The 18,871-nt window shown below is 37.4% G+C and overlaps 1 protein-coding gene across 1 annotated transcript in view; it reads left to right on the top strand.

Annotated features, from left to right (window-relative positions):
• Window positions 1–18,871, top strand: part of baiap3 (BAI1 associated protein 3) — a 92,904-nt gene that overhangs the window by 15,165 nt on the left and 58,868 nt on the right. Inside the window, exon 2 of the mRNA XM_052138685.1 lies at window positions 3,622–3,786. Coding sequence (XP_051994645.1) covers window positions 3,635–3,786 — 152 coding nt within the window. The 5' untranslated portion in view covers window positions 3,622–3,634. The remainder of the gene's footprint in view (window positions 1–3,621; window positions 3,787–18,871) is intronic.

The following is an 18,871-nucleotide window of genomic DNA, read 5'->3' as shown; positions in this document are numbered from 1 at the left end:
CTCACTCCATAGGAGGTGGTGATGCGTCATTCTCAACAGTGGCGGTGAATGAATTTCCCATTCCCCTAAACCTAACCCTAAACCTACTCTTTCCGCGATCATGATGGACTCTCAGGCTCTGCTTTCCACGCCATAAGGTTGTGCCCATCAGGAGCACTTTTGCTGCACGTGCTGATAAGCAGGTGCCTGTGAGGCAGCAGTTATGGGGCTTTTAGTTGGGCGCCGGCTCGAAACAGAGCAAGGGTGAACCAGCTGTGATATACTCCATGTGGGCATAAAGTGTCTCATAGCCTGTGCCTGCTGCTGAATCGCGACATAACGCTCAGCAAACGTATTCATATAGCCACAAAAAAGGCCTGCTGGATACACTGGAGCATCAAAAAGAGTGGCTTTTTCCTTATAACTCATTTCTCCCCTGGAGCACTGCCATTGTTTGGAGTGTTGATCCAGCTTGTTCTGCTGCTGAGCAAGCTTTTCCCGCCAGTATGGAAGATTGTCGACACGGTTTGTCGACACAATGTTTGGGCATAACTGTTATGTTATTCTTTCCCGTGATCCACAATAAAGATGATGGCTTCACTGCACAAGCGTGCCGTATAAGTTCGCAAGCCAGGACTTGAATAGTTTGATATGAACTTTAGGTATGAATTGTGTGGGATGCTGCCATTTGATGGCGTATATATATATATAATTTATATTTATATCACACAAATACAATTGTTTTTCAAAAGAATACTCTACACCTGCCGACGCACTACGGAGAATCAGGATGCTGAGGTGCGTTCACCAGCGAAGCATCAAGCAGCAAGGCGGAGGGATGTTCGCTGGAGCACTGCAGGGGAGCGGAGAGTCTTCTCGCTGCCATGAAGATTCCGTACGCAGTCTCGTGTATCGACGACGAAAGGTAGAGGGCTTTGAGACGAGATGATCACTGTCTTGAAGGAAGAAATTCTGAGGAAATGGTGTCTGTGCACCTGTTTTTATAGCGGTCAGTTTCGCGTTCAAACACCATAGCCAATATTAGAAAATTGGCGTTATTATAGAGAGGTTTCAAATTGGTTGTGTATGAAGCCACTCCCCATATGCGTTACTACGCAATGTCAAGTGGACTGAGTCATAAGGGAACTGTAGTTACGCTGTTAACCATACCCCTAAACCTACTCTTTAACCTACAGTACCCATACCTCAACCTCAGTAGCAGAAAATGTGAAGATTGTGAGATTTTTGCAGAACAACATGAAGTTACACAATAAATGCATTGCATTTATGTATTTTATTGTTAGTACATAGAAGTTAAAGATACCTAATATAAAGTGGGACCAGAAAATCATATGAGTTTTAAATTATATGAGGACATGAGAGAAAATGACAGAATTGTAATTTTTGGTAAACTATCCCTGTAACATACAGGAGCTCCTCAAGAACCCAAAATAAAAACAGATGGAAAAATAGAAACAAATCTCTGATTTTGCTTATCTGATGGGGGCACTCATAATGTTTACTGGCGAATTTAGAAATGGGGAGTCAAAAGTCACTGTAGATGCCAAATTTTCCCAAAATCCCTTGGCCACCATTGTCAGCTTAACTGTCCTGACACAAGGTGATATAACCTGATTTGTGCAGCTTTTGTTGAATCCTGTGTACCTACATTGGCTGCTCCTCTCGCTCTGCCGTTACCATAGAGACCCCTCTGAATCCAGCGGAGAAGCCTTTGACTGCCAGCCTCACCATCTCTCTATTGAGCAACGGTGTCATTCAAATGGCCCAAGAGTCTATGCGAGGGAAAGCAGCTCAGCAGGGACAACTGCTGGAGAAGGAGCTGATGTCTGAGCTCTTGGCTAAGCCAGTGCTCTCTTGGCAGCTGTTGCCTTGTGTTTGGTAGCATGTCAGTTCGTGCTTTTCATGGGAGCAATGACTGAGACGAAGTGACATCCAATTCAGATGGTGGAGTGCGTAATTGAAATGAGTTCACCTGGGAAGCAGCTGCTCACTGCTCTGGTGCTAATTGCCACCAGTAAGAGCTGAGAGCTCAGGTGAACGAACTGCTGTGCCATTCAATGTGTGCAACTTTCCAATCCAGTATAGTGACAGTTGGAATACAGTATGTAATGTGTAGGGAAAAGTGCTTTGATTCTGTGATTTTGCTTAGTCTGGTTCCACAACATCTCTAAAAGCATGTCTGTTCAAATTAAGGAAATGTGAGAAGCAAACACATACTCTCCTTTTGCCTTGCAAGGTTAATTACGCAGAGAGAAGCCAGACACAAGCTTTGCATTAACCTTCATAAAAACAACAGACACAAGTTAAGTTGGTGACCATCTTAAAATACCAGATGAAACCTTATTATTAAGATATATATATAGTTTTCAGGGGCACAGTAATCTCATATAACCAGATATAGTGACCAAGAACCACCCACTTAGACAGAAAGAGCAGTCTAAATGACACGTACAGATTACGTGGCACTTTGGGGCAAAACTCTGTATATCTTGAAAATATTTGATGTCTCTTACCTGGCAAACTTTGGTGAATCCAGTAATTATTTCATCCAAATAGCTCTCATTGTATCAACCTGGTGCCTTGTGAACATGACTCCAGGGGACTGATAAAACATATCCTGTGTGCATTTACTCACTGAAGTTTTAACAAACTAGTCAATCAGATTTGGACTTACTAAATTGAGAAAGTGTTGTCCGGTTTTGTGTGCAATATGTATTAGAGGGTTTGTGCATGGACTGTGGCGATAGTATGATCTCCAAGGAAACATAGAACCATAATCGTATTTTATGTTTTCAATGCATAGAAAACAACTGAAACAACAATGGGGTTAAGAACTCCTCCCCTGTAACATTTAATGATTTGACAAAGGAGGACATTTACTGTCATGAGATGAAAGAACTGTTTGTAAGTCTGTATGTGACATCTCAATCAAAATGATCTTCTACCACTCAGTCTCAGTCAGTCTCTTTCGTTTGTGCTTTACAGCTCTCATCTTTCCCCCTAATTTTTTTTCTCTCCACATAAAGATGCTTTTCCCTAAGATGTGACTGCATGTGGCACACTAGTTAGAAATTCGCAAAATTAAGCGGCTGTTTTTTATAGCTCTCAAACTCCTCAGGTTAAGAGCACTGAGCGTAAGCTTGCCATTCTGGCCATAATGAAATTAAGAGCTTGTGTGGAACAATCACTGTCTCCGTCTGCACAACATTTAAGTTGTTGTGTGAAAAAAATTACCAGCATTGTGACATTGAGAGTAATTGCTGGCTTCGCTTCTCACACCAGTGACTGCTCGGTGCGGCTGAAGACAAATGTGCCTGACACGTACGTCAATTAACAGTGGACATGAGCCGCGAGCGCCCTATGCAAAGTTTATTTATAACTGGATTATGAGTGGTTGGGATGATGCCTGTAAATACTCATTGAACCTGTTGCAAGCACAACCAATGGCCGGCCTAAGAGGTGGACCCTGGTTTAACTGTTTCTTCTTTTTGTCTCCCTGCTCCCTCCTTTCTGAGAAATGCACTCAGCGACTGTGATAATGGCCCCCACATGTCTGCTCTTTCTCTCACCTTTCCATATCTCCCGCTGTGTAGCTGATGCAATGTGTGGTCTTTGTCACAGATAGTGAACGAGCATGTCGACGCTGCTGGAACTTAAAAGCAGTGTGCTGAGGCAGGTGCAGAGGAGTCAGTCCCTGAGGACCAGGAGGGAGCCACTGGCCTCCACCTCCAGCGATGGTGGAAGTCCCCCGACCCTCGCACGCCGCTCTGGGACCATCGTACACAGGTGAGTTTGTATCCCGAGTACACACTGAAGAAAAAAATAGGAAGATCACTCATAAGGTTCCAGTTGGTAGAAAGGTTATGCCAAAGGAGAAGAATTCCACAAACAACTTTTTAGTCTTTATATTTTTTTGCATTTAACCTTTTGTACTTTGGACTTTTCATTCGCAAACAATACACACTGCTTCATGCTTACACACACACACACACACACACACACACACACACACACACACACACACACACACACACACACACACACACACACACACACACTGCTATGTGTGTGTCTCTCTCTCTCTCTCCCTCTGGCATTCACAGCTCCTTTTACCTCTCTCTCCTGCTGATTGGGGCAACTCAGTGCTCAGTATCCTCACGGCCCGGCCATGCCCTCCTCCTCATCACATACCCCCAATGCCCGATTCAGAATGGGAAAACAACCGGCCTGACCTACACCCCCCCACCCCCCACCCTTCCTGGAGGGGAAGAGTTGCCCCTTCGGCAAGCTGGTCTTCCCCACCTCCTGGGAACCTGAGTAGGATGAGGGGAGGGAGAAAGAGAGTGGGAGAGCCCAAGAGAGAGGGAATAAAACTGGCCCCCAAACATGCTGTCACATGGTCCTCAGCCAGTAATACAATATAGTAATACATTTTTGCACAGTCTGTGCACCCTCACGGCCCGGCCACGCCCTCCTCCTCGTCACAATATAGTAATACATTTTTAAAATTAAAAGATGTATATGTTAACATTAATTAATGCACTGTGAACTAACATGAACTAACAATGAACAATTGTATGTTTAACTAACATTAACAAAGTGCTATAAAAAATATGTTGTTCATTATTAGTTCATGATACTTAATGCATTAAATAATGTTAACGAATGGACCCTTATTGTTATGTGTTTCCCCAAATGCTGTAGTTATACACATTGTCGAGAAAAAATATTCACACTGTTTGGCTTGATGCCGCCCCTTGTCGGATCAGCTGCGCACATGTGCGTGCTCCAAATGAACGCTCTTTCTTTTACCATTATGAGTCTGATAGATAGCTTATTATTGATTTGATCTGTGACGTGTTTGAAGCTTTCTGCATCTATAGCCAACATTTTGGAACCGATCATTTTGATGAGCTTTGCGATTTGTATTGTAATATGATAATCAATTTCATAATATCATATGCACTGCTCAGCATGTTCCACGCACCCGCTAGAGGGTGCCACTCGCTCACACAGTGCTAACTGAAGTAGTGAATGCAGACTTAAATGCAGTTCTTTGCTGTTTAGTAATCGTGCAAGGCCATATTGCGTTTTTAATCTTAATTTAATCAGTCGTGCAGCCTTAAAGGGATAGTTCACCCTCGTAATTTACTCACCTTCATGCTATCTGATATGTGCACTTTATTTCTCTGCAAAACACTTCTGAAGATTTGTAGAAAAAGATCCAAGGTCAGCAGGTTCTTAGAATGGGAGAGGATGGTGATTAGATATCTGTAGGTCCAAAAAGCATAGATTTATAATTTACAGAGAGAAATGCACATTAGGGTTGTGCGGACAGAAGATAATCTCGGGGATCAACGATGGTCAGAGTGATCGCCAGTAGCTGATGCCTTTGACGATGTCAAGACGATATTTGGCTCGTTTTCTCATTCATGTATATTATTATTATTATTAGGCTATTATTATTATCAAATTAATATTATAAATAATTTGCCCATTGACACACAGACACATGTTTGAAGAAACACTTTATTATATTTTTAAGAACAGACGACAGAAAAGCCATCTATGTGCATGTAAAAGGTTCTCACTCTTTTTTTTGTTTGAATTTATTTAGCAAGACCTTTTTTGAGTTCAGTTCACTTTATTTCCATAGAGCAGTTCATTGTGACCACAACTCTGCAGCCTATACATCTGTGATTAAAAAATAAAATAATACAAAATCACGATCACCTCGAACCATGATTTATTTTTCATTGATTATTGTCATCATTATAATTATTATTTCTATATATATTTTCCGCCTGGATGTTTAAACGGAGACTTGCCTGACGGTAAATGGAAAGATGATTACTTTATATATATATATATATATATATATATATATATATATATATATATATATATATATAGGCCTACATATTGATATTATTGATTTTTGATCACTTAATTGTTTTAACTGATTTTTCGTTTTGAGTGCAATTTGAATTTAGAAATGTATTTGATATAATTTTTTCATGTTTTAAATAAATTAATTTAATTTTCAATGCAAAATCACTGAAGCAAGAATATTCACCGATCCCTCACAGATCCCTTTTATTTCCAGTTTCATATGAATTTTTTAGTTAAATTATAACTAATTATAAAAAATAAAGTTCAAAGTTTGAAATGAAGGTGTCTTGCTTTATTGTGTAGGCTAAATCCTAACCCTGCTTAACGAAAATTATTCGATATACTTGTTATCTGGTAATTACACTTTTTTAGATAAACCTACATACAAGTATTTTCTTATTTCGTAATTTTTTTCCAAACACCTAGTTAATTTTAATCCAACCTATTAAACAAGTGAATTTACTGTACATTTACACTATGTTGGCAACTCCCTGTGTCGGGCACTTTGTTTATATTTTTATGCATTTTTCTTGCACACCTAAGTTTTCTATTATGAAAATAACTTTTTCTAACCAGATTATCATGCATTCTAATAAGAAAAATTTAAATCATATTTTAGTTACTTTTTATTTGACTACAATTAAAAGTTGTTGTGAATCAAGGCTCAAGGATCTATTTATAACTCATAAAAATTACAATTCGCTGTTATAGACTAATTTGTTAGGTTGATTTAGCCATATTTAATAAAAAATAACTTGAATAAAACAATTTAGGTTAGACGTTACCACATGGAAAAAAAATGATGCTACCTGACCATTTTATTTTACAGTATATACACTAAAAACAAATTTCAAAAAGAAGATTGATACTTAAGGGGCTTCAAAGAAGTCTGAAATGAATTGAGTTTTGTCTCTTAGTCTGTGACTGTTAACTGTGAGGCCGTCTGGATGAGAGCATGCGTCTAAAAGTTGACTAAAACAACTTTTAGTAGATATACACTTTTACACACAGTTTTTCTCTTTTGGGAAAACTGACCAAAATGATTAGTGACTCATCCTGTTTTGTCTGAAAAAATGATCACTAGAATGAGAATGTCTCTTACAATATAAATAACATCTGCCTCTGACTAGCAGTAGCAAGAAGCATATAATGGTCTGTCATGTGTTGCCCAAATTATCCTACTTTATTTCCTCTTCCAACCATCAATCGGTTTGAAAAGGAAGTAGCTGGAATTTTTTCATTTTAAAAGTGCCTGCATTGCTTTCGTCCAGGGCACGATTTCCCAGTACTAATCAGTATCAACCCTCTGGAACAACACAAAGACCCCATTTTTGTTTAATGTATCTACATGTAGCCCATGGAATGAATGGCCTCACCTCTGAGTCCCCACCAAAGTCCTTTGATCTGACCACACAGTGAAGAAAACTGTACTCGTCTAACCATTTCATGGGGTCTTTAACAACGTTCAGATTGACTGTATATGTTATTAAGCAGAGGCCTTCTGTTTCTATATTTTTAATGTTTAAGTTTTCTATTGATCTATTAACTTACCCAGATCTTAACAGATGGTGGGATGACTGTCCATGAATAGGCCAGTGACTCACTTAGCTCTCGAACGCCTTCTACATCTATACTACATTGATGCTTTGAGAATGAGTCAATTTCATCACATTGCTCTATCACATTTCAATTTTATCGGTGTTAAGTATTCAGTACAAGAACGGCCTTTGTGCGGATTATGCAACAATTAACTTTCTTGCTCAATAAAGTATTACAAGGCTTTTTCTTTTCCATTCAGGCTTGGTTTTCAGACTATTTCAAGGCAGCACAAGTCGAAGTGGTTTGGACTCTTTGGTTAGCAAAAAATTATTATGCAAGTCAGTGTGAACTTCTCAAAAATGCAGAGAAATTACTAGTATTAGAGGCTATACATACCGTACAGTCAAAGTGTTTCTCAGCGTCTCTCAAACACAGCTGCAATGACAGAACTGTTTCCCCCGCATATGGACATGTTTATTATCTTAATCCCCATAAAGAGGAACTTTTAGAATATAGACTCAAAAATGTAGTCGAAATATGTATTATCTAGATTGTACTTTCACTTAAATAATAATAATAATCTGTCATTCTTTCTATAAAAATATATATATTTTTATACAATATACATTTAAATCATATTTCAAAGAATATAAATTAGAATATATTATTGTTTATTTTTCTTACCCCATAGTATATATAAAACAAGAAAAAAATATTTGCCAATGGGGTAAGACTTAATTCAAGATATATTATTTGAAAAGAAATCATATAATCTTGTACAGGTAAATTTACCTTGTTTTAAAAATGTTTGGATATTAGTTCTGAAAAAACAAGACAAACATACAGATGTTTTTTTTCTCAGGTCATATGACCATTTAAAGCTATACGATAAGTCATGTCCATGAATATTAAGGCTATGGATTGACTGACTTCACTGCTGTAGGTAAACAAAGTCAATTGTTTCTCAGTTGTCGTCTCAGTCTGTCTTGTTCTGATTCCTTTTCGACTGATTGCAAAGCCAATCGTAATGATGGGCTTATACGAACCTTGAGGTTTCTATAGCAACTGAAACACGTCTGTTTATCACAGCTGCTCCTAAAATATGAGCAGCTTTATTTTTAATGACTGCACCTCCTCTGTTTAGGAGGTAAAAACATCTGTTACATGCAGTACAGAACTAAATGATTGTTTGCGCTCAATTTGATGTACCTTCTTCTCTGTTGTTTTTTCATATGAAACCTGGGGATAATTTCTGGCTAAACATAACTGCCCAGTACACACACACACACACACACACACACACACACACACACACACACACACACACACACACACACACACACACACACACACACACACACATATGTTGTATTTCCATGTTTTATGGGGACTTTCCATAGACATAATGGTTTTTATACTGTACAAACTTTATATTCTATCCCCTAAACCTAACCCTACCCCTAAACCTAACCCTCACAGAAAACATTCTGCATTTTTACATTTTCAAAAAACATAATTTAGTATGATTTATAAGCTGTTTTCCTCATGGGGACCGACAAAATGTCCCCACAAGGTCAAAAATTTCAGGTTTTACTATCCTTATGGGGACATTTGGTACCCACAAAGTGATAAATACACGCTCACACACACACACACACACACACACACACACACACACACACACACACACAAAAAGTTTTTAAAGTAATAGTGAATAATTTACCCAAATAGGAAAACTCTCTCATTATGTACACACCATCATGCTTTTATTTTTTTTTCTGTGGAACACAAAAAGAGGAAACTTTTAAGAATCATCTTGAAGTTATTTTCAATACAACAACAATTCATAGTGATCTCATCTGTTAAATGAATAGTTCACCCAAAAATAAAAATTCTCTCATCATTTACTCTCACACACATATCATATCGCTTCTGAAGACATAGATTTAACCACAGGAGTGTTATGGATTACATTTACCGTAATTTCCGGACTATTGAGCGCACCTGAATATAAGCCGCACCCACTGATTTTGAAAAAAAAATATGATTTTGAACATAAATAAGCCGCACCTGTCTATAAGCCGCAGGTGCCTACCGGTACATTGAAACAAATGAACTTTACACAGGCTTTAACGAAACACGGCTTTTAACAAAAATAAATAGGCTTTAACGAAACACGGTATGGCAGCGGGGGCGTGGTCAAGCGCCCGTCCGGGAGAGAAAAGCGGTAAGGGCGCTTACACCTGAGCTAAATTATGTCTAACACCGGTGTCTAATTTCAGTAAGCATGGGGAGAGCGGCATAAAAAGGCAGCAGCCACAGAGCTGAGAGAGTGACACACGTCAGTCTAGTGTTGGCGCATAGAAGAATTGAGGAACTTTATAAAATTGATTGTAAACATTGCTGTGGCCATTAAAAGCCTTACCTGGAACGTCAAGTGCCCTGCTGAAAACTGTCACACTGGTGGCCGTGTGACAGTTTTCCCAAGAAGGACACGTGAAGCAGGGCACTTGAAATTAGACACCGGTGTTAGACATAATTTAGCACAGCTTTTCTCTCCCGGACGGGCGCTTGACCACGCCCCCGCTGCCACACACGGCTTGTAATAAAACATTTGCGGTAAACAGTAGCCTACCAAGAAAGTCATTGTCACTATCTTCCTCGTCCTCTGCACTGAAACCACTGAAGTCATCTCCTTCGGTGTCGGAGTTGAATAGCCTCAGATTTAGTTTAGAGTCAATTCCTCACGCTGCTGTTTCCAACGTCTTATCATCGACTCATTAAGACCAAGCTCCCGTGCAGCAGCTGTATTTCCTTTTCCAACAGCCAGATCAATCGCCTTCAACTTGAAAGCAGCATCATATGCGTTTCTCCATGTCTTTGCCATGGTGAGGGTGACAAAATTACTACCGTAATCAGAATGATGGGAAGTTTGAGCGCGCTCGATTTAATCTAAACAGTAAACAAAAAAAGTTGTTTTGACCTTAACCCGTTCGGCAATTTCATTGGTCTAATGAAAGCTTCATGCCGCCAAAAAACTGAGCACGTCACAGAATGTTTTTTTTTTTTTTATAAAATTTGAAAGCGGGAAAAATCCATATATTAGCCGCGTCATTGTATAAGCCGCGAGGTTCAAAGCGTGGGAAAAAAGTTGCGGCTTATAGTCCGGAAATTACGGTATGTGTTTTTTTTCACCATTCACTTTCATTGTATGGATCTACAGAGCTTAAATATTCTTCTAAAAGTCTTCATTTGTGTTCTGCAGAGGAAATACACATTTGGGATGGCATGAGGGTGAGTAAATGATGAGAATGGACCATAAATCAGAATTAAAGGCCATAAATGTAGTCCATATGACTCATAAGCTAATACGTCTTCTTTAGCCATTCAATTGCTTTGTGTGTGGAACAGACCAAAATGTATGTCCTTATTCACAGATTATCTGAGCCATTTACTCGAGAACCTTTGTGCATGGATAAGTGAGTTGTAAATGAATCATCCTGTCCAATCTGTTTACAGGATCAACAGATTAATAGAAAGAACTGGCTCAAAGGAATGAGTCATTCATGAATCAGACTGATCCTCTTCTTTATTTCAACTTACTAAGGATTTTAAGTGAATAACGACCTACATTTCTGCATCATTTGAAATTAGTAGACTTGGAATATTCACAACACAAGGACCTAATTTATGGGGCTTTTCTGTTGTTATATGAAAAAGACATGCATGAATATCCTTACAAATGTCTTCTTGTTGTATTTCCAGAAAAAAGAACAGCATGAGGGTGAGAACAAAATTACTTTTAGGTGAACTATTCCTTTAACTAACAGCTGGACTAGACAGGACTCTGATATGTGTGAGCCACTGTTGCCTCAGGCTATATGACTGCCATCATTAGGTTTGAAGGAAGCTGTTTGTCTCCGTCATTAGCACCAAAGAGAACTAATGCCTCTGACCCAGACGCTCACTCATTAATATTATGCAAATAATACGCAGCTGTGCAGAGCATCCCTTTCCTGTAAACTGTTTTCACAGCACATGTGACTCTGATTACAGCCTATGGGAGATCTACAGATCTACACGTTTACAAAAATGAATAGGTGGAACATTAATGGAACCCCATTATTTCCCTTATCAGCTATTGATTAGATAAGAAAGTTTCTAATAGCATTATTGGCTTGATATTATCTGCTTGAATGCTAATTTCAATTGATCATTGTGGCAGAGAAAGGATTCTTTTTTGTCAAGCAGACCGCAAACCAAAGCTCACACTGAAACACCCCAGAGGGCAATTTGTTATCATTTTAAAGGCATGAGGAGGTAGGGGTTTTTCTAAGGCTGTGAGACACCACCATAGAACCACAACCTTTTTATTGAATCAGTGCAGAGGTGAACATTTTTGTCCTTCTAATGAGTGGGTCTATCCTTCACTCTTGTTCTAAAGCAATAAAAAAACTGCATTGTTGATTATGACTTTACTAAGAATAAAGGAGATGTGTGCTGGAACCATGATCATAAATTAGGCTTATCTAGTCAAATATATGGTACATTAAAAAGTGATTATTTCAACCAATAATTTGAATTGAAAGGTGCACTCAGTATTTTTTAACAGACATAAATAATAATAGAATATTATTAAAAAAAAAAAACAATGATTAAAATTATGCACACACACACACACGAGAGAAAGACTCTAGTCATATCGGACTTAAAGCAGTTTTATTCTATATGGTGCTGGCCGCATATTAATAAGCGCTGCAATTTTGAGATCATACAAGCTGAATATTGCTAATTTTGTCTTAATAAAAAGGTCAGCAAATGAGTGTCTGTTTTTGATTGATGCTGCATTTACACCACTAGGTGTCACTGCCACATAACTGATTAATGATTATTATGCGCACCTTTACAAGTTCACTCATTGTTTTCGTCATTTAAAAAGTTTTACTTTTACAATTTTGTTTTTTACAAAGAAAATAATAGACATTTTGAAACATATGTATAAAATCATGACCATTCATGTGAGCCAAAGAGTTCAGTCATATCAGTTCTATGTGAAGAAGGGGCGCCTCCTGGGGGCTGCCATTTTAGCATCACATAAACATTTCTGGATCTGGCACTGGAGTCTAAATTCTAGAAATATTATGCTTTCTGCTTCATTCTATGAGTGGAATCCACATTAAATCAGTAAAAGATGCTGTTATAACAACTCGATGATGATTGAACTTAAGATATTTGCATTAGATTATGTGTAGTTTGTAATGTTTACATGGGTTAATGCTAACGCTAGCAGCTTTGCCATAGTATAGCACTTGATACCCCAGTATACCAGCCTTCGCCACAATAGGACCTGAAAATATTTATAGCTTAAATTACTCTGACGTCACACCGCAGGAAACCATGCTTCTGGTTCTTTCGAGCTGCAGATTTCAATGGTGGAAAGAGGCAGTGTTGCATTTTTTATAATATTTAAAGCTTTATAGAATATAATAGTGTCTGTAATTGTTAATAAAAGTTATTATAAAGGAATATCTATGGTTTACAGTGAAGGAATCATGTGGGTTCTTTTCTGAATTATTGGCAAAGCAAGTTTAAACTTGGTTCAATGAGCCTGTGTGATTATGTCAGACATGTAACAGGTTGATGAATACACATCCTCAGACATTCAACACACTTTTAAAGCCTAAGACTTTGTGTACTTAGAAATTAAAACTGCCATCAGACATACAATATGTGTCTTAACCACAGTAAAACTTTTAAGGCAAAATATTTTAACGTTTGCATGACCTGTATATGATCAACTCCATTTGCAGTCAAATTACGTAGTAGCTCAACTGATAGAGCATTGCACTTTTGATGCATAGGACCAGGATACGAGTCAACAAGAGCACGTGAGTCGACACGGGAACTGAAAGTGACAAAGAAGCACCACAAAATGACATGGTTGCTTCAGCAAATGCATAGGGCTTTTTTGACACTGTCAGTTATGTTTAGGCTCGATAGGGCATTACAATTAAAAACCGAATCAGTTTGGGAGAATTTAATTGCTTTTGCACCACACAGTGGACATTTTGACTCGGAACTATGTGTTATGTGTAAAGAATCACATAATATAATTTAGCAAAAATGTTGCCACAGTCACATAATTGCTATGAGGTCAAGCTGAATTAATTTAAATATGACAATCCGAAACCTAACAAACTACAAAAAAAAGAAAAGAAAAGAGAAGAAAAATGAAACAAAGCAGTCAGTAATGTTAAATTAATTCTTAATCATCTATAAACAAATGTTTTCTTTTGTGAAGATGAGAGGTTTAGATTCAGATTCATGTTTCTCTGAGATACTGTAATCACCTTGATGTAAGAAACACAACAGTAGGAGCCTTGATGTGTAACATTCGTAAAGCTGTGACAGACATCGAAATTACCTGGTTAGGAGAAACAATCTTGTATTATGAGGCACCCACAGTACACAGCTGAAAATATGAGGAGTATGGCTGATTGGTGGCAGCACTAAAAATTAGCGCAATCACATGCAGTACAACCTGAAGGGTCTGAAAGGAACCAGAGTTAATGAACTCATCCAGAATTGTATTTCCTGTTGTGTGGGCGAGCATTACTTACATTTTCTGCACGAAGTCAGCAAAATTACTTATCTCTAAATGTCACCTAAACCAAAGAATCATTATTGCATACTTTACATTTCATTCCACGGGGCATCCATCTGACTCATATGTGCCAAGCCAAATTTTCTGTCCAGTCTATGGTTGCTTGTATGCCCTATGTGCGTATGTGTCTCGGTGTATGCATGCGATATCACAATAAATTATTACATTTTTTGTTTCTCTCTCTCTCTGATGCGGCCTTTGAAGTCTGAATAATGAAAATAAACAATATTGCTAAAATAATAAAAAGCTTCATGGAAAAGTCTGTTTCCTAGCAACATAAATGTGGAAAGCTAACTAAGTGTATTGCCTGTTTGTGAGTCTGTGTGTCATTCGTATGAATCACAGAAGTTTTAATAGTCGCTTTCAAATAATATTAAGAAATGTTCAAAAGTTTTGATTGTGTATCTAAAGTCATGTAAGGGCGGAAGGTAAGAGTTCATGACTCCCATCACTCTCATCATTGGTTTTCACCCATAACCTTCCCAAGAGAGAAACCCGAAAAAGACACAAATATGACAATTGCAGATATAAAGCAAGAGAACAAAGCTGCAAAAATGGCTTGTTGGCAATAAATGGGTAGTTAACCCTTTAAGCTTGGATAGGTCTGCTTTGAAATTTGCAGACAAATCAGAAGTGTTCCGTTTTGATAATGTATAAAAAACTTTGCTCATTGAATATTATTGTAATCGGTAAAAACATCAAACTCATCAAATGGCCATGTGTCATATGTTGTTGGAAAGCTCTCAAAGAGTAGAATACAACCAGCATGTAACAGCTAAGTATATATATATATATATATATATATATATATATATATATATATATATATATATATATATATATATTTGACATACATATTTCATGTGAACAGGTATTGCTCTTATACCGTGTTTTTGCTAATAACTTCACAAATAATACACAGAACATAAAATATCACATACCATTACTTAGAAGAGGTGATTTTCTTTTAAAATGAGCCCACACTCAAAATAATCAGAAGCATAGATCATTAGATATCCTACACAAACCACAATGTTCACACAATATCTGGCTATCTGCCTTCAAACACGCTTGCTTTCCTCAGACTCAATGACACAGGCTCAATGATGACTCAAATGTCACAGAATGAGTTTCAAATTACATTACTAAAATCATGTCTGGATGCTATGCTTTAGTTATTGTTGTATTCTCTTGTGTAATTAGTTCTTATGTACAATTATTATGTTTCATTTGTTTGGAAACATTTTTGGACACTAGGATGGTTTATTTTTGTAATTCTATCATTTTGATTGCTTTGTTGTATCATTACAACATTTTACTCAGTTACAGGTGACATGATTGAGAACAAAACAAAAGCTATTTTTTGGAGCCATCTTATTTACACCATATAGGTATATAATGTCAAATCAGAAAAAGGTTTTTCTGCAGTTTCTTAGGCTGAGAGTCTCAGAATGTAGTATAATCTATATCATAATATTTTTGAAAAGTTTTTTTAAATTGATAAACTTGACCTTTATTTTTTTTTTCTTTAATTTTGGGTATGCCACTGAAACAGGAAATCTTTAAAAACAAACTTTTCTATGGCAAACCTGTTGCAACAATTAATAGTTTGGTACAAAGCTCATTTGTATGTGAAAATAATGAGTTGCAAATTTGTGGCATATTTGCCACAGTGGTTTGCCAGAACTCTAACATTTTTTCAAGAGAGCACAGATCATTTGCTAACACTTTGCAATAATATTACATTTGTTTATGGTTTATAAAGGAGTTAATTAATGACTATTTATTCATTTACAAATGCATTACAAATCATTAATATCTGGTTATAATAACATGCATAAAAAGGGTGACTTTCATGCCATACTTGCCAAATTGCAAGGCATTTTATCTCACGTTATAATTGCTTAATATCACTTCATTCAATATTAATTAACATATGAAAATATACCTGCATATTCATAGTATAATAATCTATTTTTGTTGCATTATGAAATTAATCATTTATGAATTAAAACATAAGATGTTTTTTGATTAATAAAATAAAAAAAAAATGTATGAAGCATGTATAACATTTTAAGATAAATTAACACTATTTGGCAAGTATTGCATGAAAGTTGTCATTTTTATTCATGTTGTTACAACTGCATATCATTGATTTATAATGCATTTGTAAATGACTTCATAGTCATCAGTGAACTCCTTTATATACCCCTAACAAATAGAACATTAATGTAAAGTGTTACCAATCATTTTTTCTTGGAAAAATTTAATGATAATGTATTTGATTTAATATTAAAACTTCTTAGTTTTTATTTTTTTATTAGTTTTCTTCTTCTTCTTCTTCTTTTTCTTCTTCTTATTATTATTATTTTGGCAATTCTGTACACCGTTTGTGACACATTGTTGAGATCTATTCAAAAGCCCTCACTTTGTTTGAAAACATGTAAAAAGTTCCAACTACCTGGCAGATATCACTGTAGAATCACACCTGTCTCTGTGACAGCCCATGGTTTGTACCAACAAAACAAAGTTTCTTTAGCCAATCCAAAATTCATGCAAACCTTTTTGTGTAATTGTGTTTGCCAACATGTCTTTGGAGTTAGCAATGTGATGGTATCTCATTGACATGTCTTGAAAGTTAGCAAAACAGCTGAAATCATGTACAACACCTTTAAGCAAAAGTCGCCATGTGCTCTCTTTCTCACTGCAGTCTCGGAGAAACAATTACGATATTAAAGAGATCTTGGTTGTGATTTTTCTTTCTTTGGGGTAAGAATAAAACAGTCTATACAGTCATAGATTAGCCAGACGATTCTATAATATACAGCCTGATTTACTGGATACTTAAAAACAAATGTATGCAGACTCAAAGTTTCACTGCTAATTCATCTCCAGAGGGAATCCCATGAGCGCTCTGTTGGATATCTGGGGGCACAGGTCTCTAATGCACTCCTGCTGTGATGGTGCTGATAAAGAAATGTGGTGCGCTTGGGCAGGTAGGATAAATAATCAAAGAGAGGGGGGTGGAGAGCTCTGATGGGGGTCTGACAGCTGGATGGTCATACTAATCCATTCTCCCCTCATTCCTCCACACTCTACTGAATTCAGCCAGGGCAGAGCAAGAGAGATGGGCGATATTCCCTAGGTGCTCCGGTCTACCAACCAATCCTGCATTGAAAGTGATATCATCACCATGACGACTGGGTCTGGAAAATTAGCAAGTGGCAGGGGTCCAGAAGCTCACCCTGCTTAGCCGGAGAAGCACATCTCCCGCCCCTTCCCGAGTCGCCTCACGATATGATAAATGAAATTGGACAGTGTTGAAGAGTCTGGATCATAAGCAGCAGGACGCAATTGTATACTTGTTGCATTGATAATGTGTGGCAGTGACGCTAATGAGGAAAGAAAATGTTCATCATCTTCTGATCTTCATGGAGGCTGTCTCTCTGAGACGTGCTTCAAGCTGTTGATTTTTTCCGGCTTGTCAGAGGGATGGGGAGGCCTGTCACCTCAATCCCCAGTGAGCACAGGCATTTTGTAGATAAACTAGAAGCAACGGGGTTCAAAACAAGTTTTCCTTGTGAAATCGGATTTGAATGTGCTCCACCATGTTTGTTTGTTTTGCTTGACACATCTGTTTTTTAAACCTGCTCTTTCTGATGTGTAATGTAATTAATTACATGTCCTTCTGCAAAGACTAGTTTATACCAGCATGCTGTTCCAGGCTGATTTATGCTAGTTTGGTGCTAGTCTAGCTGGCGGACCATCATAACCATGCCGCTCAAGTCAAGTCATTTGTATCGCTTACCACAATACAGTATATTGTTCAAAATTACCAGCACAGTTTAGCTGGTGAAGCTCCATTGAAAAATAAATAAATAAATAATTCAAATGTCTTAATTAACTGGTATGATTCAAGTAAAAAATATTATTTAACATCTCAAAACTCATTTGAAGTGTTATTTACTGTAGAAATAGGTCTTTTTACAGTGTGGTGTTTAAAATAAGTTGTTTCGGTTAAGCTAGTTAAGCTGCCTGGTGAGGACAACCATGGTCTTAAGCTACAAAGCTACTGTTTTAAAGCACTATATCCAGATATTATCCAGGAGGCCTACTATGCTCCTTTTTACTAGATGAAATATAAGTTTCAGGTGTCCCCAGAATGTGTCTGTGAAGCTTCAGCTCAAATACCCCATGGATCATTTATTATACCATGTTATAAATGCCCCTTTTTGGGTTGAATCAGAAACACACTGATTTCGTGTGTGTCTCTTTAAATGCAAATTAGCTGCTGCTCCCCGCCCCCTTTCCGGAAGAGGGCTGTGCCTTTACAGCTTGTGCTTCAGATACTACAGCAACAACAAATCAGAACCAATATGACTGACAGCGTAAATACCGGAGTTCAGGCATATATGTATGAATGTATGTATGTATATCTGGTCTCCGTGAATACAATCAGAGACAATGGTAACTTTAGCTGCATTAGCCGTGGAATCAACTAAAAAGAACATTCGGAAAGGCGATTTGCAAACATTCACAAAATATAAAGTGCAATACTTACATCTTCAGGATATAAAGCTGGAACACGAAAAGTTGGTACTGATCCATGCTTGAGAATCAGTTTATTTGAAAATCCTGCTTTATATTGGCACTCATTCACAAAGCAGTCCATGTAAAATGATTTGCACAAACCACATACAAATTTTTGTATGTTTTTGGGCACATTTCCTTCAAGCATGGAAAAAAACACTCAGGGGAGGATCTATGATAATAGGG

This window comes from Xyrauchen texanus, chromosome 12, assembly GCF_025860055.1.
Source record: "Xyrauchen texanus isolate HMW12.3.18 chromosome 12, RBS_HiC_50CHRs, whole genome shotgun sequence".
Taxonomy (NCBI): Eukaryota; Metazoa; Chordata; class Actinopteri; order Cypriniformes; family Catostomidae; genus Xyrauchen; species Xyrauchen texanus.
The sequence above is the reverse complement of the archived record's forward strand: the minus strand, read 5'-3'. Positions and strand labels throughout refer to the sequence as shown.